Below are 23,163 nucleotides of genomic sequence, written 5' to 3' on the forward strand. Positions count from 1 at the left end.
GGCCAAGGAGCACTCTGTGAGGAAGCCCACAAGCCCACTCTGGGGGGTGGAGTCAGATTCATTCCATCTTTCACCTTGGTGCTGGCTGGAGACATTTGGAAGAAGAGAAGCTGAAGCTGGCAGAAGCAAAAGATTAGGAGCAAAAGCTCTTGGAACCAAGGAGAGATAGGCCTCTAAGAAAGCTAACTGGGCCCCAGGAAGAAGATTCAGAAACTGGAGATAATAAAGGATTTGAACTTTTAACACCTGGCTGCGTTTGAAGTGATTATTACTCTGAACTGAAACTAAGGCTGCCTCCAGAAAACCTCCCCAAGAAACCTGCTCACAGAGAGAACCATTATATTTTAAAGAAGAGAACACCACAGAGTCTCTTGAAATTAGTCTTTGATATTGACTCTTATATGTCAGATTTTCTATTGAGTTCAGGTTTGTTTGCAACAAATTCTGAAAATCTGATAGTTCTCATTGAATGTCCATTTTTTCCCCATTCAGTATTATATTTAATTTTGCTGGATATAATATTTTTGGCCACAAACTAAGCTCTTTTGCTCTTTGATATATAGTATTTCAGTAACTACAGTCTTTTATTGTAGCCACTGACAAGTCTTGTATGATTCTAAAAGTAGGTCTAGCATATTTGAATTGTTTGAAGTTTGGCAGGTTTTCTTTTTGGTCACTTGTAAAATTTTCTTTTTCATCTGGGGATTTCAAAATTTAGCAGTAATGTTCCTGTATTTTTTCCTTGCAGGATCTCTTTCAGGTGGTGATCAGTGGGGGTCTTTTCTATTTCTACTTTCCCCTCTTGCTCTATCATTTCAAGACAATTTTCTCTAATTATTTCTTGTATTATTATATCAAGATTCTTTTTTTGTTGTTTTGTTCATAGTTTTCAGGTAGTCCAATTATTCTTAATTTTTTTTTTCTTCTTGATTTGTTCTCAAGATCACTCGTTTTCCTTATGAAATGTCTCACATTCTTTTCTATTTTTAATTCTTTCATCTTTTGTTTTATTATTTCTTAGTCTCTTATAATTTCACTGGCTTGCCCTTTCCCAGTTCTAATTTTCAGAGTCATTTTCTTCCTTAAGATTCTGGATCTCCTCTTTTAGTTGGTTGACTTCTTTTTATAATCTTGTTTTTCCTAAATTATTCTTATTTTGTTGTTGTTGTTTTTCCTCAATCTCTCTCATTTGATTTTTAAAGTCTTTTTTTTTTTTTTAGTTCTATGAATTATTTTTGGGCACATAACCATTTAATATTATGTTTTGCAATGAGAAAGGCATTTTTTACTTCAATATCCTTCTCTGAAGATGAACCCCAGTTTTTCCTATTCCAAAAGTATCTTTCTATAGTTGGGTTCTTCTTTGCCTGCTCATTTTTAAAAAATAAGATTGTAATCATTTCTAGCATTAGGGGATGTGAAGGTGGTACCCCTTGTTTCAAGTCTTCTTTCAGTTCTCCCTTTTGGCCTAGAACCCAAATATCAAGAACTCCACCTTTTTGTGAGTGCCCAAAGCCAGCAGGGAACCTGTCTCACAGCTTCTGTACTCACCAGATATGTGCTGATTCCTTCTTGCCCAGGGTTAAGTCTGAGCAACACAGCAGAGCCTGGCATTCCTTATCAGCAGTGATTCCTTCAATCTTCCCCAGTAAGACTCTTGGCTACCCACACTGTTCAGACAATGAAAGTTCCTGTTGTTGGGACTGAGTCTACTTCTGAACCCAGCTAGTCCGAGGGCTCCCTGTTTGCTGTTTAAGCAGAGCTAACCTGGAAGTAGTTACACTTCACATGGCCAAAACTTCTTTCTGGGTCATTCTTCAGATCTTCTCAAGTTGTCTCAGGAGGACCACTATTCTGCCCCAACTCTTATTTGTTTATAATTGGTCTCTACTCCACTCTTCTTACACTTTATTTCCCCACTACATATTCTTCAGTCTGATAAGTGTTGTCCTGACTGTTCCACAAATCAAATACTTTCTCTTTTGTCTCTGGGCATCTTCTCTTGCTGTTATCTGTAGTGTTATGGTTTGTTTTCTGGAGGTCTCTGGAGCAGCTTTCATTTCAAGCAGATTAAGCACCACAAGATAGCCAGGTCTTAAAGTACAAAGTCCAAATTCTTTATTGTCTCTTTGCCTTGGCCCTGGAAAGCTTTCTTGAGGCCCTTCAGACAGGCCTTGATCTCATTGTAGGGAGCAGGCGGACAGGCCAGCCACCATGAGGCTGATGAAGATCTCCTTGGCTCCAAGAGCTTGAGCTCCCACCTCCAGTCCTCTGTCTTCTCCGATTCTGAGCCTGGCTGAGTTTGTCCCAGCTTATATGCTCTATTATAATTACATTATATGTGTGAATCTTGTAGAACTATATTAAGTACTAAGTACATATACTGAACTAAAGAACTATTAATTACCATGCTAAACTAGATAACCATTGTATTATCAATTCCCACTGAGTTAGGACCTTGTAAGAATCCTTGTTCCAAGTACAGAGTTCTGGCCCATTACAATTATCCATGCCTGGAATACTCTTCATCCTCAACATCCTCAACTTCCCTGACTTCCTTTAAGTTCTATCTAAAATATCATCTTTTACATAAAATTTTTCCCAATCCCTCTTAATTATAATGTCTTTCCTGTGTTGCTTATTTTCTGTTTCTCTTTTATATAATTAGTTTGTATGTATTTGTTTGCATGTTTTGTATATTGGATTGTGAGCTCATTGAGGGGACTGACTTTTGCCTCTTTTTGTATTCCCAGAATTTAGTGATTTGGTACATATAATAGGTGCTTAATAAATGTTGATTGATTGATTGAATGACTACTAAAATAATTAGCAATTTCCTTGGTTGAAGTTGAGGTTGAGTCTAATAATAGAGTCTACTAATATCACTTCTTCCATGAGGAATATAAATAAAGGAGTCTGATTTTAGCTCCTTTAGAACTTAACAGAGAAGGAAATTTTAGTTTTTAATTTTCTTTTTATTAAAGGGAAAATAGCCCCATTTTAATGTGGAAAGTTAGGAATGGAGAAAAGGAAACATTAAAAATTACTTTACCAATAACTTAACATCACTAAATAAACCTTGTCTTCATTTTAGGTTGGATCCAGTATGCAGAAAGAGTTCTGGGTAACCCAGTAATACCACATATATGTACTGCAAAATCCCCCCAGCAGATCATGGGATCATTGGTGAAGGATTACTTTGCCAGACAACAGGTAATTTGATTTTCTTCCCTATTTATTTGCCTAATAGTTTCTGACTTATATTTGTAATAACTCAAAGTCAGCTTTATGTTTTAGAACATTGATGTTCAGTCTCTCTTCAGGATTACTGGTCATGTGGCCCCCCTCTAAGGTTATAGAATGAGAGTTGGCAGGAGGAAACTAAGACAGTTAGCTATTTTTGGAACACTGCCAATAGCTGCTATCTGCATCTTTTGTTTTCTTTTTTCCCCTCTCACTCTTTTTTCTTTTTTTCCCCATTTTATCCAAGCCAGTGATAACAAAAGGTCTATTATTCTCCAAGAGTGGCTGATTCAGTGTCTGTTCTAACTTTTACTATTAGTGTGGTATGTATGCATATTATACAATAATCCTAATGGCTAGCATTTATGAAGAATGTTAAGGCTTTCAAAGCACATTACATATTATTTCATTTGGTCATCTCTGTGAGATGGGTGCTTTTAAAAATTCTCACTTTGTAGATGAAGAAACTGAGTCTTAATGAGATTAAGTGACTTAGGTTTTGAAAAACTCAGTCTTGGCAACTTGGTGGCGCAGTGGATTGAGTACCAGCCCTGAAGTCAGGAGGACCTGAGTTCAACTGTGGTCTCAGACACTTACCACTTTCTAGCTGTATGGCCCACGGCAAGTCACTTAACCCCAATTGTGTCAGCAAAAAAGAAAAAGAAAAATTCAGTCTTCCTGATTTCCACGTATAGCACTCTATTTACTATGTCACCTGCCTGCTTCAATAAATCAAATCAATAAACAGTTACTAAATGTCTGTTGTGTGCTAGGTATTGTGCTAAGCACTGTTGATATAAAGAAGCACATAAGTAGCCCTTGCCTACCTACAAAGAGATTACAATCTAATAGGAGAATACAACATGTAAGCAATGATATACGGACAAAGATATATACAAGGTAAGTTGAAGATAATGTCAGAAGGGAAGACAATAATATCTCATTTGTTTCACTTTGTAGGCCCTAGCACACACATAGGGAGTCAGTAAATCCTTGATGTTTAGATGGTTCAATAGTAGTCTCTTGAGTACCAGTGAAGTACCATTTACATTTAAAACAATCTTTAAATAAATTCTCTCAGGTTTTTCACTACTGTCTTCTAGGTAGCTGCAAGGAATATAAAAGAAGAAAGTCCCAGCCTCTCTCTTCACTAAAGGAAATTTTAATCTAGTTGGATGGTAACAGAGTACAGTAAATGGAACTTGGACTAGAATTTAGAAAACCTGTATATGAACCCTGCTACTCTCACATCTCTTCCTCTTTCTCTCTTTTTCTATCTCTTTCCCCCTCCAATTTCTTCATCCATAAAATGGGAATGAAAATACTTGCAATCATTATATAACAGGGATTGTTGTCATATGGTTTTATAAGTCCTTATAATACTTTAGAGATCTGCATTAAATTATGAAATAATGAATGGCATGAGATAATATATGACCAAGTGCTGAATTTTGAAGTTCAACAAAGGGCAAGGCTGGTGTAGGCTGGAGTAACCTCTGATGGCTCTTCCAACCTTTCAGAGCTCTCAAATTTATATCCAGTTTAATTCCATCACTGATTCTCATTCACCTAAGATCAAGAAAGAATAGAGATATACAGAAGCAGCATCATTCATTCATAGCTGCACAGTGTGTGAATGAGGAGAGTTGTCAGCTGGTTGCATCAGATCCCCCAGTTGGAGACTTAAAACATTTCTTCCTCTTGAGAAATGAGAAAGCTTTCATCTATTTAAGCTTTTTTAGATATTCTCAGTTTCAGCTCAACAGCCAATTTTAAGTCATAAGAGAAGTGGTTTAAATTGAGATGAGTGGCAGGACAGAATTAACAAGATTGAATTTCTGCACTGTAGTCATTATCTTCTTTTGCTTTTACATGGACTCAATTTCTTTTTCTTTTTTAAGTTTTAGTTCTAAGGTGCTACTATTGGTTCTAAGTCAGTCTTGTAATAATGATATTTCTTTTTTTCCTAGAACTTGTCTCCAGATAAAATTTTTCATATCATTGTGGCCCCTTGTTATGACAAGAAGCTAGAAGCTCTTAGAGAAGATTTTTACACTGCTTCATATAATTCTCATGATGTTGATTGTGTGTTAACATCAGGTAAAATGATGTCTCTGTTTACCTCATAATTTATTGCTAGCATAAAAAGGTGCTTTTTTTGCTAGATTTTTGTGATTAGTGCTAAGAAATGTGTATGGTATTGGATAATATAAAAGAGATACTATATTTTAAATTGTTTATAAGAAACAGATCTTCACTGGGGAATATTAACTGCAAAGTTTATGAGCTAGATCAGTTCTTATCTTAGGGTGGTACTTTCTCATCTCTGACTATATGAATGTTAATAAAACACTTAAAATAACTAGGGTATGAATACATATGCGTTCATGTCAATACAACCAATTTAAATTGTACAAAATTGGAAACTTCTCCAGAAAATGGCAAAAACAAAATAGACTTAGTATCTAGTTTAAGATTGAATATAGCCCCAACACTTCCTTCTGAATTGTGTAGATTATAAAGCTCCAGTATTTTCTTCTGTAAACTAATGGAAAGATAGCAAAGAAATTTAATTAACTAGGAGCAATATCTGAATTGCTCATCAGATGGTGCATTATTTAAACTGCCAGGCCTTCTAACTTACTTTATCTGACACCTACATAAATAGCCTTTTTCTAAAAGGCTATAATATGCCCATTACATGTATACTATTATAGTCTCACTGCAACTTTGTTGTAAGTACTATTTATTAACCCCTTCCCAGCTGACTCCAAAATTAATTTAGAAGACAAAATAGATATTATTCAAAAAATATCTTTTAAATATATATTAAAATAACAAATCTTCTGTTCATCAGCCTTTGCTCCCATCCTGGCTCCATTCCTCATTTCAGTGTGTTGAGGTGTAGACCAAATGTTGAGGTCTAGATTTGGGGTACCTAAATGAAATTAGGATTTAGTTAAGGTCTAGTTGCAGGTTTGGCGTACAAGGAGTCAAACAGAGTTCCCTGCAACCCCCTTGGATTCGGCGCAAGGATACGGCAGTATATGAGATCTAGTAACGGCGTGAGTCCCCAATAAAAGCATTTATTAGCCCAAGAACTAGATTGATAAAAGAGGTTTATTATTGAGTTTAGAAGTAGGAGATAGGTGAAGGTAGAGATAAGGAGGGCACTGGACAAAGGGTCCAGTGGACAGAGGGTCCTCACATGGTTGGCATGTTTGGAATCTCTGCAAAGAGGGGTTCCCAGTGTGGCCCTTTTAAGTCAGAGACTTAGCTCGAGGGGCTTTTGGGTGTAGCCCCAAAGTTGGCTCAGATCCGGGTGGGGCTGGGACAGGTCGGGATCTTCTATTGGAATTCAAAGGGACCAGGATTTGTGAGTCAGAAGGGTAATTTACATTAACTAGGGAGGGTTGGGAATCAAAGATTGGAATCTTTCCCACATCAAGTATATACTGCATTTCTTAGATTCAGAAACTTAGTATGTTATGATCACATAGTTTACTGTACATAGAATACAATGAAAAAGAAAATAGACTAAATAGTTTTATATAGATACTTACCTCCAGCTACTTCATACCCTTTTTCCTGTTATCCTTTTAAGTCTATGGTAGCACTAGGAGAAATCCTTATCACACTTACCCTTTATTATTGTTGTTCATTTATTTTAGTTGTGTTGAACTCATTACTCCATTTTAGGATTTTCTTGGCAAACTACTTGGCCAATTCCTTCTCCAGCTCATTTTATAGATGAGGAACTGAGGGAAACAGAATTAAGTGACTTGGAAAGGGTCACATAGCTAGTGAATATCTCAGGCTGGATTTGTAATCAGGAACATGATTCCCCCAGCCCAGTGCTATATCCACTGCACCATCTAACTATCTACATATTCACCTTGAGATTATAGAAAAGGAACAAAAGTGGGTCCTTCATTCCCTATCTTAGGATCATGAAATCATAAAAAGAAAAAACAAAGAAGGTGGTGTAGGAAATAAATTTCCCCAGTTTACCTTCTAAATAGACTTCACTATATTCATTGCTCTGGGCAGCTCTGGATCTTTTCTTTTCTCATGGCTTTTGGCCATTCAGAGCTGGGATAGCTAATGATTGTCTCTCCTTGTGCTGAGTGTGGTATTTATACCTCTCCCTGGGCTCCAGTCATTAGCTGCAACCATATATTCTCTCTCAGAAAATCTGAATTTCAAGAGCCACAGAAAAAGAACAAGTAAAAAGGATATACTATATAGCATGCTGTTACTTTTTATCAAGCTCTTGGATGAAGGAGGAGGGGGTTGGGAGCTGAATAGAATAATTAAAGTATCAGAATCATCAGAAATTGCTCTCCCAGTCTCTTTCTCTAGGATTCATTTCCTGAAATTAGGTGAAAACAATTTTAGGAGATGAATAGGACAAACAGGATCACAAGTTATATGAGGTATCTGTAAATAGATTTTTTTTAAAGCCTCAGTTTAGATCCCTTTACATGTAGTGTTTCCCATTTTATTTGTCCTAGCCTTTTAGGGAATCTGAGGATTCCAATTAGCTAACTTATTTTGAGGGGTTTGGGGTTTTTTGTTTTATTTTGTTTTGTTTTGGCTTTGTTTTTTTTCCCTAGACTTTCCAGAACCTGTTATTTTTTGTTATTTATTTGGAGGTAATGAAATCCCACATAGATATTCATTGGGGAAGAGAGAGATAAAAGAACTAAAGCAGGGAACAAGAAAGTCAGCAATATTACCAAAAATGTTTGCTTGTCTACTGTTCTTTACAGAAGTAAGTCTCCAAACTTTTAAAAATTATGTATCCCACCGGTAAAACATTTTTGAGCATGTTTTCTTGAATATGTGTAAAATTGTAAATTTACTAAGTATAAATTACACACATATACTTCTAAACTAATTTTACATTATATAACACCCTAAAATTGTAAAACAGACACACACCCCCAATAGACAGTTTCTTTTTCTTTTACTTTATTTTATTATTTTTATTTTGTCCAGTTATATATAAAAGTATTTTTTTGTTATGCACTTACATTCATTATATATATATATATATATATTTCCATTTTATTATGTTGGGAGAGAAAAATCAGAACAAAAGAGAAAAGCCACTAGGAAAAAAGTGAAAAGGTAGAAGAAGAAGAATATTCCATTACTTTTTGTAGAGGGTCGCAAATAGTTTGGAAACTCTGGGTAAGGTATAAGACCCTTCAGCCTAGAGGGAACTTGCTGACAATGTCTGGTTTGGCCCCCCCACCTCCTTTGGTGTTCTCACCCTTCAGAAGTCAAGGAGGACATGACCACCTTGAAGCAAGGGATACTTATAGTAAGAGGCATTTATATATCCATAGCAGGGTGCTTATAGTTAATATATGCTCAGTGTGCTGTAGTGATGTAATGCTACTATAGTTAGCATTTGCTCAGTGTGATGATGTAATGGTTCTCTATTTGGCATATGCTTAGTGTGCTGTGATGATGTAATCATACTGAGGTATTTAAGGGCTGGAGAGGGCTGGAAATGAGACACTCCTTCCTTGGCCATCATGGTGCCTCTTCTGCCTACTTCGCTCCTTCATTAAGGCCAAAGCTTATCTGAGATCCTCCAGAGAGCTAGTTTGGACACTACATTTTGGCCCCAATATTGTTAAGAACCATGCCTAAATGAAGGGGCACGTCAATTCTCCAAGAGCCTCCACAGCTGTGAATCATAACACTTGAAGGAGTTGCAAAGCAGCCTTTACTAACATAGATGTTTCTTCTGTAATGTCAAATGAAACTGAGACAGAATAGAGATTGGAGTACAATTTGATTATTAATTTATTGGAGAGTAAATCAATCAATTAAGTAGGATTCTCATCTTAAGTATTCTTCCCACCTACCCCCCCCCCAAGTGTCCTTCCATAAAGATCTTTTATAGCAATCACATAGTGGGAGGAGGTACCTGGATGGGGATACTCTAATTGGGGAAATGCCTAGAATAGCGTGATGAAGGGAGATGCTCGAGAGGTTACTGATATTCTAATAACAGACCCGTGATGGAGGAAGGTGCTGGAGAGGTTGCTGATATTCTAATAACGGACCTTTGTCTTGTAAAGGTACAAGACCCTCATCTCTTCACATGCTTAAGAGGAAATGATTATAGCCTGGGGTTCTGGGACCGAGTTGGGGCGACCTCAAGGTGACTGTAACATAACACTTCTGGATTGGGAATGAAATAAACTGGAGGCAAGAGGGAAGAGGATAGAGAATGCAACTACATCTCAGTCTTTTTGTGTCATCATCATCCTCTCACATGAAGAGATCCATTCTACAGGTCTGAGTTAGACCTCCAGCAGCCACTGGCAGGTGGCTTCCATTTTACAACAACTTTCACATACTATAACTTATTCAGTCATTCCCCAATTGATGGGCATCTACTCATTTTCTAACTCTGTGCCACCACAAAAGTTGCTTACAAACATTTTTGCACATATGGGTTATTTTACTTCTTTTATAATTTCTTTGGGATACAAACCTAGTAGTTGCACTGCTGGATCAAAGGATTTGCCCTTTGGGCATAGTTCCACATTCTGCAGAATGGTTGAGTCAGTTCAACAACTCTACCAACAATGCATTAGTGTCCTATTTTTCCCACATCCCCTCCAACATTTATTATTATCTTTTTCTGTCATCTTAGCCAATTTGATAGGTATGAGGTGGTATCTCAAGAGTTGTTTTAATTTGCATTTCTCTAATTAGTAGTGATTTAGAGCATTTTAAAATATGACTATAAATGGTTTTAATTTCTTTATCTGAAAATTATCTATTCATATCCTTTGACCATTTATCAATTGGAGAATGGCTTGTAGTCTTATAAATGAATCAGTTCTCTATATATTTAGAAATGAGGCCTTTATCAAAAACACTGCCTGTAAAATTTTTTCCTAGATTTGGTTGCCTTAGTTTTGTTTGTGCCAAAACTTTTAAATTTAATGTAACCAAAATTATCCATGTGGCGTTTCATAATGTTCTCTAGTTCTTTTGCCATAAATTCCTCCCTTTTGCTAAGATCTGATAGATAAACTCTCCCTTGCTCTCTTAGTTTGCTTATAGTATGATCCTTTACACATAAATCATGTACCCATTTTGACCTTATTTTGGTTTTAGTGTGAGATGTAGCTCTATGCTAAATTTCTGACATATTATTTTCTAGTGTTCCCTGCAAATTTTTGTCAGTGAATTCTTATTCTAGAAGGTAAAGTCTTTTTATCAAACAGTAAATTATTGTTGTCATTGATTATTGTGTCATGTATACCTAACCATTTCTAATGATTTGTCATTCTATTTCTTAGTCAGTACCAGATGATTTTGAAGACTGTTGTTTATAATAGGGTTTTAGGTCTGGACCTGCTCGGCCGCTGTCCTTTGCATCTTTTTTTCATTAATTCCCTTGATAATACGCTTGACCTTTTTTTTCCAGATGAATTTTGTTATTATTTTTTCTAGCTCTGTAAAATAATTTTTTAGCAGTTTGATTGTTATGGCATTGAATAAGTAGACTAATTTAAGTAGAATTGCCATTTGTATTGTATTAGCTTGGCCTCCCATGAGCAACTGATATTTTTCCAATTGTTTAGATTTGACTTTATTTGTGTGAAAAGTGTTTTGTAATTGTGTTCATAAGCTTCCTGGGTTTGTCTTGGCATATAGACACCCAAATATTTTGTTTTGTCTTACAGTTATTTTAAATGGAATTTCTCTATCTCTTGCTGCTAAGTAACATATGGAAGTCCTAATGATTTGTGTGGGTTTATTTTATATCCTTCAATACCTAAAATTGTTAATTATTTCAAGTAGTTTTTTATTGATTCTCTAGAATTCTCTAAGTATACTATCATCTTATCTGTAAAGAGTGATAGTTTTATTTCCTCATTACTACTCTAATTCCTTCTATTTCTTTTCCTTTTCTTATTAAAACTAGACATTTTTAAAGTTTAAAGTAATGTTGAAGTAATAGTTGATCTTAGAGTCGATAAAGAGCCGTTGGAATTTATTGAATAGGGGAGTGATTGATCAGATCAGCATTTTAGGAAAATCATTTTTGTAGTTGTGTGGAGAATGGATGAAAAGGGAGCAACTAGAGACAAGGAAACCTTTGCAGTAGTTTAAGAGAAAGGTTATAGTTACCAGGATGAACATAAAGAAAATGTCATAAAGGTAAAATAACAGAAGGTGGTACCTGCTTGGATAAGCATAATAAGACAGAGAAGAATAAAAAATGACACCAAAGTTCTGAATTTAGGTAATTAGAAAAATGACAGTTGTAACACAGTAGAAGTTTGGAAGAGAGAGATGGGTTGGGAAGAGGGAAGGTAATAAGAACTGTGGTACAAATTGCCACCTATTCATGTCAACACAGCCTGTATGATTGATTTAATCTCATCAAAATAACAAGGAGAGATGATTTCTGGGTCACATAAACAAGATAGCAAAATGACATTTTCTCTGATCCCCACAACCTCTTTGAGGCACAGAAATTATGTGCCAAAATTAAAGCAACTTCAATTATTTCTGTGGTCTAGGACACCTTGAGTCCAAAAGAAGTTTAAAAAAAAAAAAAAAACAATAACCCAGGAACTGATGCTCACTCACATTGAACTCAATATCCTTCTCCCTACCTCCCATACTCAGAGACTGCACTAGCCGATGAAAGTAAACAACTCATGCTTACAGCAAAATTCACCTTCTCCCCCCTCTCTCTTTCCAGTGGTATAGACCCCAGGTTTTGGAAGTTTCCTTGGACCTCAACAGCCAGCTTGGCTACAGCATTTAAGGAACAAAAAATCTGGTGGGGACTGAAATCTGGAGGCCAAGTAAAGCAGCTTCTGTTGCTGCCAGGGAAAGCAGGCTCTGATCTGCTAGTACCCAGTCAAAAAAAACAAAGAAACAGAGGAAGTGGGACAGGTACATATGGAGAGTTATGTAGCACTCCACCAAGCTTGAGAAAAGAACATGGCATCTAAATCAGGACAGTTCTAACCACCTAGAATTAACTTGGAGCAGAGACATGAGCTAATGAATGATGATTTGCTTAGAATGGGAGTAGATTCCTTTGAGATCAGTCCTCAAGGAAATAAAAAACATGAGGGAAAGGAGCCCAAAGGAATGATAAGGAAAATAAAGAGAAGAAGAAGACTTAAAGTACCAAAGATTTCAAGAAGAGGACATCTCAGAGACCTTTAACCTAACCAGATAAATCAACAAGAAAAACAAGAGCAAGAGTAAGAAATAATGGCCTCCGGATCTAGTAAATTTTTTCAGGAATCTGTGATTAAATACTGCAAAACATAGATGATCATGTGGAAGTTGAAAAGATCATGGAACCACTACATCATTCTAAGTTGTTGAAAAGATAAATGAAAATTGTGAAAGCAGGCAGAATTTATGGCCTTCATAGCAAAAATAACCAATAAGACAAAAAAAAAAAAATTAATCTATAATGGAAACCTCCAATAGGTCGAGAATGCAAATACACAGAAGTAAAAGACAACCTAGAAGAAAAGAAACAAATAACACCATTAAAATAAAATATATTCACTATGCAAGCAAACATATGGGTCTCAAAGCCAGGATATGCAGATACAAATTAAGGATCATAGATCTATCTCCCAGAAAAACATAGAATTAATGCTATAATGAAATAAATAATAGAAAAGAATTGTTCAGAACTTGTGATCAAAGAAAATGAAATTCCAGTTGAAAGGATTTGCATATCCTTTCCAGAAAAAAAAAAAAAAAAAAAAAGACAAATACTCAAGGCTGCAAATTCCAAGACAAATAGTAGTTAGATTTAACAATTCATTTCAGAAAGTTCAAGGATTTCAAGCTATCAGGAGAAAGACTTTCAAATACAAAGGAAAAGATATTGAAACCACACAAGAATATTCTAAACCTACTAAAAAATATAGAAGAGAATGGAATAATGTATTCCAAAGAGCAGTGGATCCCAAGATGAAGCCCAGGGTGACCAATCCTTCAAATTTGAGCTGAAAAAGATTGGATATTCAATAATAAGAACAAATTTGAAACGTTTTTAGAAAGAAAACCAGAACCAAAAAAAGAAAAAACTATTTCCTTCTAGTACCTAAGACAACAGACATGCAGGACATATAGACAACAGCAGAGTGACAAGAAAAGTGGCAAAAAAAAAAAAAAAAAAAAAAAGTGAAAGAAAAAGATTTCTTTCTAAAAGTACACAAAGAGAGAGAGATATAATCTGCTAGAGGTAACATTGAAGAACTGACAGAAGGTATCAGACAGAATCTGGCCACACCTTGCAATGCATGAATCCTTATTTTGTAAGGTTTACATTATAAAATGAAAATGTGCATGAAAGGGCAAGGGGAGAAATGAACAGGAGGATAAAGAGAAAGGAGAGATGTGCTAGTGTCAAATCTGGGGCTAACAATGACAGGAAGGTGACCTCTCTGGTCTCAGAAAGAGAAGAGCTTACAGGGGAATTGGTGAGGAAGAGAAGAAGGAGGATATGGGAGGGAGTTTTACTGATTAGTTCTTCTATTAGTTTATTCTATGAATAAAGGGAGATAAGGACCTTATACTGTATGTAGCCTGCAGAATTTGGGGTCTGAAAGTCTTCTTGTCTTGGAAAGAGGGAAATCGAAATCCCTGGAGACAACTGCAGAGGAGTGGGAGAGCATGGATGTGATTTCCAGGCAAATGTGACAGAAGAAAAAAATATCAAAAAGAGATTATAGATCAATGTGGGGAGACATGCCCTACCATAGAACAGTGTCTTCTGTGACACATGTAATAATAAGCATTGTTCTGAAAATGTGGCGCAGTGGAAAATAGGCATCTAATAGAATAAATTCAATAAGGCAAGATTAGGAAGGACCTAGAGTGCCGGACCTAAAATGGATACTTTGGAAGCTCTTATAATATAAAGAATATAGAGAAAAGAGACAAAGTGATTATAGGGATCATGAATCAGAGAATGAGGAACTAGATTAAACAAAAGAAGATGGATAGTGAAGATATTGAAAAGAATCCTTTTTGGAAAAGGACACACACAAAAATGAAATTTTAGAAAAAAACAAATAATCAGCACTATCTGAAGGTGAAGAGAAATATTAAAGAAGGAGATAACTTGACCCTGCTTGTTGATATTATGAAGGTTTGCTTGGAAAAACTCAGGAAATCAGCATAGATACAAATTGAGACAATAACTTAAGTGGCAGGTATATTTTTGTCCCTTTTTTTATCTCCTTGGCTTCCAGGCCAAGTTTTTGGTTTTGGTTTTGTTGAATTGCTTTCTATATAGGTGGATTAGTTCCTACTTCCATCTGTAGTGCATTAGTATTTCAATTTTTCCACATCCACTGCACTGTCATTTTCCTTTTCTGTCATTAGCCAATCTGATAGGTGCCTCAGAGTTGCATTAATTTGCATTTCTCTAATCAGTGATGCTTTAGAGTATTTTTCATATCAGTATCAAATCAGTAGCTTTGATTTCTTCATCTGAAAAGTAACTGTTCATATCTTTTGACCATTTATCACTTAGGTTGTATTCTTATCAATTTGATTCATTTCTTTATCTTTGAGATATGAGGACCTTATCAGAGAAACTTATTGTAAAAAAAAAATTCCCTCTAGTTTTGGCTGCATTGGTTTTGTTTATGTAAAAACTTTTTAATTTGAGGTAATCAAAATTGTCCTTTTTACATCCATAATGCTATCATCTTGTTTGGTTGTAAATTCTTCTCTTTTCCACTCCTTTAATTTACTTTTGGTATCACCCTTTATGTCTAAGTCATGTACTTATTTTGACTTTATCTTGGTATTAAGTGTGAAGTATTGGTTTATACCTAATTTCTGTTATACTGCTCTCCAATTCTTGCAGCAGTTTTCATCATATAGTGTGACTTCTTGACTAAAAATCTTGGATCTTTGGGTCATCAAGTTACCTTTAAAGTTCAGTCCAGTAAGTTAGGAGAAACTATTGAAAAGAATCCCCAATTATTTGTAGCACTTGGAGCTGGGAGTCTGTGGGAAACTACGAGGACACTGGAGAGCCAAAGTTTGATCAGAGGGAACTACCTTAAAGGAAAAGACCAGGATTTTATGAGCAGCTCTTGGGCTGATGAAGTTACAAGGAGTGTCAGAACAGGAACTATGTTATTCAACACAATAGTACCTCTGAAGTCCTTTATGTAAAAGTAATATTGCTGAAGTAATGCTAGTCTGTAGATAATGCCTCCCTAAAATAGTAATCTTGTATCTTCCCCTGTGCTCCCCTGAGGAAACCTAAAATTTATCTCTAGGTTCTTATCTTTATTTTTAAATATTTATTTTATCTTTAAAATTATGATAGCAATAAGCTTTTGCTAGTATGGGTGTACATATTGAAAATGAGAAGGAAATTTTAGGGAAAGTGTCTCTAGAAAAGAGGGAAAGATAGATCTAATAAATATTTCGTCAGAGCAACAGAGTGGGGTATTAGGGGAATGGGGAGGGAGTCGGGGATGTAGGGTTAAAAATGAGAGAAAAAAAAATTAGAGATCCTTTGATATAACTTCCCAGAACAAAAAAAGAACATTTATACAGAATACTGACTGTACTTTGGGTCTATTCTCCCAGAATTAAGCCTACCCTGAAGGGTTTGTCTTTTACTAAGGGATAATTAATTCAAAGATATAGAATGAACATTTTCCCCAGTGCCTTGAGATATACTCCTCTGTATTTTCTTGTTCTGGGAAATGAGAGATAGGGAGCAGAAGTAGGTTTGATTTAGCTTGTTCCTATATTCTATCAGTTCCATCTAGATCACTTATAGATGCAGTATATAGATAGATACTAGATACATCTGTGTCCTAACTTATGCTGGCCTGGGGTATGAAGGTACCTACCTCCTTACTTCTTGAGGGAATGCTAAAATTCTGAAACTCAGGTGTGAAGACCATGTATTTTTAAAATCAGCAGGAGTCCAGAGTTCAGGTTAGGGGAAAATCGTCAGTCTTTATTCTCAGTGAAGAAGGATCGGAGGTGGAAGAGAATCGGCAATAGCAATGTGTGCAGCTGAGTCAAGAAGCTAGCTAGACCCACAGCCACACGACCAGCAGCTAGGAGAATGGAACCCAGGCCCCATCTCTCCCAGCTTCTCTTCCTGTTCCTGTCTCTGCCTCCACCCACCAAAATCGTCATTTCCTGTACAACACATCAGGACTTGCACAGAGAGTGGGCAGGGACCATTCTTTATCCAATCATGTATATAGTATAGTCCAATTACTATTTAGCCTCATGTACTTGGGACCTCAGTGCATCAACTCAAACCTCAGCCCATTACACTCAGGTATGCTGTTGTATCCTATTGGACCTCTTAAAACTAAGGTGATAGCTCTTTGATCTATGACCAGATAAGACCTAAAGGCATCTATGTGGAAAATGCCTGGGACATGCCACATGGAGGGAGTAGCCTCTTTTCGTTGACTGTAGCCAAAATTTGCTATATCTTCAAATCTATGTGACAGAGGCAAAGTCACTCTCTTTCCTGTAACCTTCAGGGGCCAGCATTCTATTAGTTCAGAATCAGTGATCAGGTGAAATGAAACTCACTAGAGACAACTTATCAGTTAACAAAAAACATTGTTAACAGTAACAGAAAGGATAGATGTCACTTCCACTCATTTGGTCATCAAAGGATGGTACAGGGCTTCATATGGTCTCAGTACATCCACCAAGTCCTTATGCGACCAGTGATCATATCAACATGGCGAGAGGCTTCAGGAAGTTATTCAAGAGTCACACAGCTTGCTTCTTGCTCTACCATTTGGCCAATCAAAGTAGCTTTGCTGACTTTTGGAGAAAAACTAGCCTAATCAGGGGCAGCTAGGTGACTCAGTGGAGAGAGCACCAGCCCTGAAGTCAGGAGGGCCTGAATTCAAATTTGGCCTCTGTTATGGGCCAGAACTTGAAAGGAGGTGATAATTCAATGGAATTGATAGAAGCAATGCTTGTGTTTACACCTTTGAGAGTTCACACATTGGCTCGCACATTGGAGTTCACAAGTTGGGAGATTTCAGTATTCAGTATGAGATTCACGAATGCACACCTCTCATAATCCCACTCTCAGAGGAAGAGTCAACCTTTGAGATTACACCTCTAAAAGAGCTCAGTCAGGAGAGGTCAGTTGAAAAGGATTGAAAGCCAGAAGTCAGTTAGTTTGGAAGACTGCCAGGAGTCGGAGTTGAGGTAGAGGCAGAAGCTGGCAGACACAAAAGACTAGCAACAAGAGCTCTCGGAACCAAGAGACAATAAAAGACTGTACTTAAATCCCTGACTGTGTTTGAGGTGATTATTACTTGGAACTGAAACGAAGGCTGCCTTCAGAAACCTCCCCAAGAAACCTGTAGAACGAATCATATTTTGGAAAAAGAACACCACAGGCCTCAGACACTTAACACTTACTAACTGTGTAAGCCTGGGCAAGTCACTTAACCTCAATTGCCTCAGCAAAAAAAAAAAAACAAAAAACTAGCCTAACCCATGTTGTTAAAAACAGGAGAGGAGAGAACCTTAATTTCTCTTGTAACAGCATTACTGTCAGTAACAGGGAGATTAGGAAAAGGGATAGATTTATGATAAAAGATAATCAGTTCTGTTTTGGACATTTTGATTTTGAGATGCATACTGGCCAGCCATTTTGAGATGTGCCAAAAGCAACTGATAATTCAGGATTATAGCTCAAAACTAGATCTGGATATATTAAGACAATTACTAGAGTACCATGACATTATAGTTGATCCTGTAGATGGCCATTTCGGGGGGGGGGGGGGGGGGGGGGGGGGGGGGGAGTAAAACTAGAATCTGATTAGATGTAACTGTCTTGCACTTGCAGTTGTGATGTGACATACTTCATACTCTATAAGAAAAAGCTTTTTATTGTAGAAAAACTATTCAGAGTTGCCTCTAATTGGAATATTGTATGGATGAATCTCCCAATAAAATATAATTTCTTTGAGAGCAGAGACTGTTTAATTTTTATCTTTAAATCTATTAACCTATCATAGAGTTTACTAATAAATGCTAGATTTATTCATTGATTGTGAGAGGGGCGATAAAGGTATGAGGGAGGATAAAGGTATGAATGAGTGAACATGCTCTGCAGAAATCTCAAACTTTAGCCTTCAAAAAATGTGATCACTTTTATAGCATGTCACAATTATTGTTTTTAATTATCTGTTTCCATTTTGTCTACAGGTGAAATTATCCAGATTATGGAACAAAAAAAAGAATTCATGAAAGAAGCTGTAGTAGATACTTTGTAAGTAACTTTTATTTTGAAGCGTAGGTGGTGCAGTGTATAGGGTGCTGGTCCTATAAGCAGTAGCCATAGACACTCAATACCTTTATGATCCTAGGCAAGTCACTTAACTCTTTGTCTCAGTTGCATTATCTATAAAATGAGGTTAATAACAGCACCTATCTCCCAGCATCATTGTGAGGATCAAATGAAATTATATTTATAAAGTGCTTAAGCTAGTAAGGCCTGTGTTAGTTATCATCATCTTGATTATTATTTTACCATATTAAAGAGACACTTATTTAAGAAGTTATGAGGTAGTGACTGAAATAAATTGACTTCAGATGGTTTAAGTTAACTTGAGGCCTAGGATTCAACAATTAACAATCAACAGGGTAAGGGAAAGAGGATTATTTGATTGTGACTCCTTCCCTTATAAATGTTTATTTCCTAGAGTATCCTTAGTGATTTCAGCATGATATTAAACAGTTTCTCAGAGTAAAAAAATCATAAACTGGATCTGAATGCAGCTAGGTTGGAACACCAAGATAAAATTTTCATGAGGTCATTTGAAAGATAATGATAGTTAACTGTTGTGTCCTGCTTTCTAGAACCCCCAAGTTGGGATGACAAAACATACTGTGCTTTCTAGAGCCCCCACACCAGAGTGATTAAAATATTGTGTCCTGTTTTCTAGAGTCCCCAAGTTGGGGTGACAAAATATACCGTACTTTCTAGAGCCCCCACACTAGGGTGATTAAAATATACCATCTTAATGGAGAAGTGATAAGGTAGGATTCCTGAGGATGGTGGATAAATGGGTTCAGTTTATTCCAAGGGCTTTCCCATTTTTATATCCTCATACCCTTATGTAACAAAAACAACACTGGGCATGTGCCAAGTATATACTGTGCACGTGGGACCACATACACAACTTGCCATGTCATTGTATGTCATTTGCCACCTGATATCACTCTTTGCCACTTGATATCATTCTGCTTCAATCACAACACAGGTTGTCACTGCCCCCTGACTTCTCAGGAAGGCTGAGAGCCCTTAGGGGAGATAGGGAACTGAACCATATATTGTTAGCAGGTTGCCTCTGGGCTGAAGGGTCTTATACCTCACCCAGAGTTCCCCCACTGTCTGTGACCCTCAACAGCTTATCTGTATTAGTTCAGCCAAATGTAGATCTGAGGAGACTCCATTAAGCAGCAGCAGATCATATTGGAAACAGCAGGAATACAAAAGGAAGTTTTATATTTGTAATTTGAAATGTAAAGCTAATTCAAGCCAGGTCATTCTCATAGTATTAGGGATGGCATTGTTATTCATTTTGGACACCACCCGGATTAGTAAGGAGTTTAGACATTATTACTTCCTACCCAACTCAGAAAAGGAAGAAAAACAAAAAGTAGGCTGTTTTCAGAAACTGCAGGAAATGATATGCCACCTATGAAAATAGCTGTTTTCTCTCTCATTTCTAGAATTTCTTTTCTCCTAAACACTTCTCATTCTTGATTACAGACAGATTCTTTTAGACTAATTCTTTTCTGCGATATCAATAAAGGATGGAAAGTTGAAATGTAAGACTATGCTGGTGCTACAAGTTCTAACAGTCTTTGATCCAGTGTTGGCAGATAGTCATTATATCAGGTTGCCCCTAGATATTGATGGAATTTTTTTTTTCTGAGTCCTCTTAAATTGTATGCAGATGATTATAGTTTGACAAGTTTCAATTCTATAAATTACATGAAAGCTGGCAGTGTTCTTTCAAGTATGAAACTTTCAGTAGATGAGATTTTGCTATGTGATTTCCTTTTCTACAAAAACAGCTTACAAAAAACCCAATAAAGGAAGTAATACTTTCATGTGGCATAAAGTCAGAATAGAAAATTCAGTCATGAGACTTTTTCTTCTTTATTTGCCTGGAAGTCAATAACAACAACTGAATTGAGAAAAAGAATAGCAAGCAAAAACTGTGTTTTCTCACTTTTAGGGTTAAGCAATCATGAATACTTAATATTTGGAAAACCTAAAAGAGTATTTTCAAAGAACCTGATATGTTCTGCTTTGCTTTTTGTAAAGGATGTGGTATGGAACTTGAGAATAGTAGAAAGAGCTGAGGTCTCTAGTTTTGTCCTTGTTGTAACTGTCTATACAACCTAGGCCTATTTTTTTTTTAACCTATCTGGACCCCATATGTAAAAGAAAAACATTGATTTCTTAGGTTTCTTATACCTCTATAAGTCTGTGCTTCTTTAGGTTTCATAATTATTTGTGGTAGGGAGCTTGAGTAGCATTCCTGTAAATAAAGGAAGATTTAGAATATACTACCACAATATAAAGACTCACCTTGATTAGTTAAAACTAATAAAGTGAGAGTGTTCCCCTAAAAGAATGATAATGAGGTTTGAGTTAAACTCGTTTAAAAAATTATTTATCATTATTATTATAGCTTTTTATTTACAAAACATGCATGGATAATTTTTCAACATTGACCCTTGCAAAACCTTCTATTTGACATTTTCCCCTCTTTACCCCCACCTCCTCCCCTAGATGGCAGGTAGTTTAGTACGTTACATATGTTGAAGTGTATGTTAAATCCAATATATGTATACATATTTATATAATTAACTTGCGGCACAAGAAAAATCAAATCTAGAAAGAAAGAAAAAAACCTGAGAAGGAAAACGAAAATTAAAGCAAACAATAACAGAAATAGTGAAATTGCTATGTTGTGATCCACACTCATTTCCCCTAGTTCTCTCTCTGGATGTAGCTGACTCTCTTCATTACTGAACAATTGGAACTGGTTTGAATCATCTCATTGTTGGAGAGCCACATCCTTGTTGTTGCCATGTATAATGATCTCCTAGTTATGCTCATTTCATCAATTCATATAAATCTCTCCAGGCCTCTCTGAAATTATCCTGTTGGTCATTTCTTATAGAACAATAATATCCCATAACATTTATATACCAAAATTTATTCAGCCATTCTCCAATTGATGAGCATCCATTCAATTTCCAGTTTCTAGCCACTACAAAAAGGGCTTCTACAAACATTTTTGCACATGTGAGTCCCTTTCCCTTCTTTAAGATCTCTTTGGGATATAAGCCCAGTAGTAATACTGCTGGATCAAAGGGTATGCACAGTTGGATAACTTTTTGAGCATGTTCCAAATTGCTCTCCAGAATGATTGGATTCATTCACAATTCCACCAACAATGACCCAGTTTTCCCAAATCCCCTCCAACATTCATCATTATCTTTTCCTGTCATCTTAGCCAATCTGACAGGTGTGTAATGGTATCTCAGAGTTGTCTTAATTTGCATTTCTCTGATCAATAGTGATTTGGAGCACCTTTTCATATAACTAGAAAGAGTTTCAATTTCTTCATCTGAAAATTGTGTATTCATATGCTTTGATCATTTATCAATTGGAGAATGGCTTGATTTCTTATAAATTAGAGTCAATTCTCTATATATTTTGGAAATGAGACCTTTATCAGAACCTTTGAATGCAAAAATGTTTTCCCAGTTTATTGCCTCCCTTCTAATCTTGTCTGCATTAGTTTTGTTTGTACAAAAACTTTTTAACTTATCTATTTTATGATCAATAATGATATCTAGTTCTTCTTTGGTCACAAATTCCTTCCTCCTCCACAGGTCTGAGAGGTAAACTATCCTGTGTTCTTCTAATTTATTTATAATCTCATTCTTTATGCCTAGATCATGAACCCATTTTGATCTTATCTTGGTATATGGTGTTCAGTGTGGGTCAGTGCTTAGTTTCTGCCATACTAATTTCTAATATTCCCAGCGGTTTTTGTCAACTAGTGAATTCTTATCCCCAAAGCTGGGACCTTTGAGTTTGTCAAATATTAGATTGCTATAGTTATAGACTATTTTGTCCTGTGAACCTATTCCATTGATCATCTAGTCTATTTTTTAGCCAGTAACAAATGGTTTTGATGACCACTGCTTTATAACATAGTTTTAGATTTTGGTACAGCTAGGCTACCTTCATTTCATTTTTTTTTTCATTAGTTCCCTTGAAATTCTTGATCTTTTGTTCTTCCAGATGAATTTTGTTATTTTTTCTAGGTCAGTACAATAGTTTCTTGGGAGTTTGATTGGTATAGCATTAAATAAGTAGATTAGTTTAGGTAGTATTGTGATCTTTGCTATATTTGCTCTACCTATCCAAGAGCACTTAATATTTTTCCAGTTGTTTAGATCTGATTTTATTTGTGTGAAAAGTGTTTTGTAGTTTTACTCATATAGTTCCTGACTTTCCCTTGGTGGATGGATTCCCAAATATTTTATATTATCGACAGTTATTTTAAATGGAATTTCTCTTTGTATCTCTTGCTATTAGATTTTGTTAGTGAACTATAAAAATGCTGAGGATTTATGTGGATTTATTTTGTATCCTGAAACTTTGCTAAAATTGCGGATTCTTATAACTTTTTTAATTGATTCTCTGGGGTTCTCTAAGTTTATCATCATATCATCTGCAAAGAGTGATAATTTGACTTCCTCATTATCTACTCTAATTCCTTTAGTCTCTTTTTCATCTCTTATCACCAAAGTTAGCATTTCTAATACAATATT

At 36.0% G+C, this 23,163-nt stretch overlaps 1 protein-coding gene across 1 annotated transcript in view; it reads left to right on the forward strand.

Annotated features, from left to right (window-relative positions):
• NARF (nuclear prelamin A recognition factor) overlaps positions 1–23,163 on the forward strand; it is a 65,206-nt gene that overhangs the window by 27,382 nt on the left and 14,661 nt on the right. Inside the window, exons 6-8 of the mRNA XM_031968444.1 lie at positions 3,095–3,213; positions 5,214–5,343; positions 18,502–18,565. Coding sequence (XP_031824304.1) covers positions 3,095–3,213; positions 5,214–5,343; positions 18,502–18,565 — 313 coding nt within the window. The remainder of the gene's footprint in view (positions 1–3,094; positions 3,214–5,213; positions 5,344–18,501; positions 18,566–23,163) is intronic.

The sequence above is a fragment of the Sarcophilus harrisii genome, chromosome 4 (genome assembly GCF_902635505.1).
Source record: "Sarcophilus harrisii chromosome 4, mSarHar1.11, whole genome shotgun sequence".
In the NCBI taxonomy this organism is placed as follows: domain Eukaryota; kingdom Metazoa; phylum Chordata; class Mammalia; order Dasyuromorphia; family Dasyuridae; genus Sarcophilus; species Sarcophilus harrisii.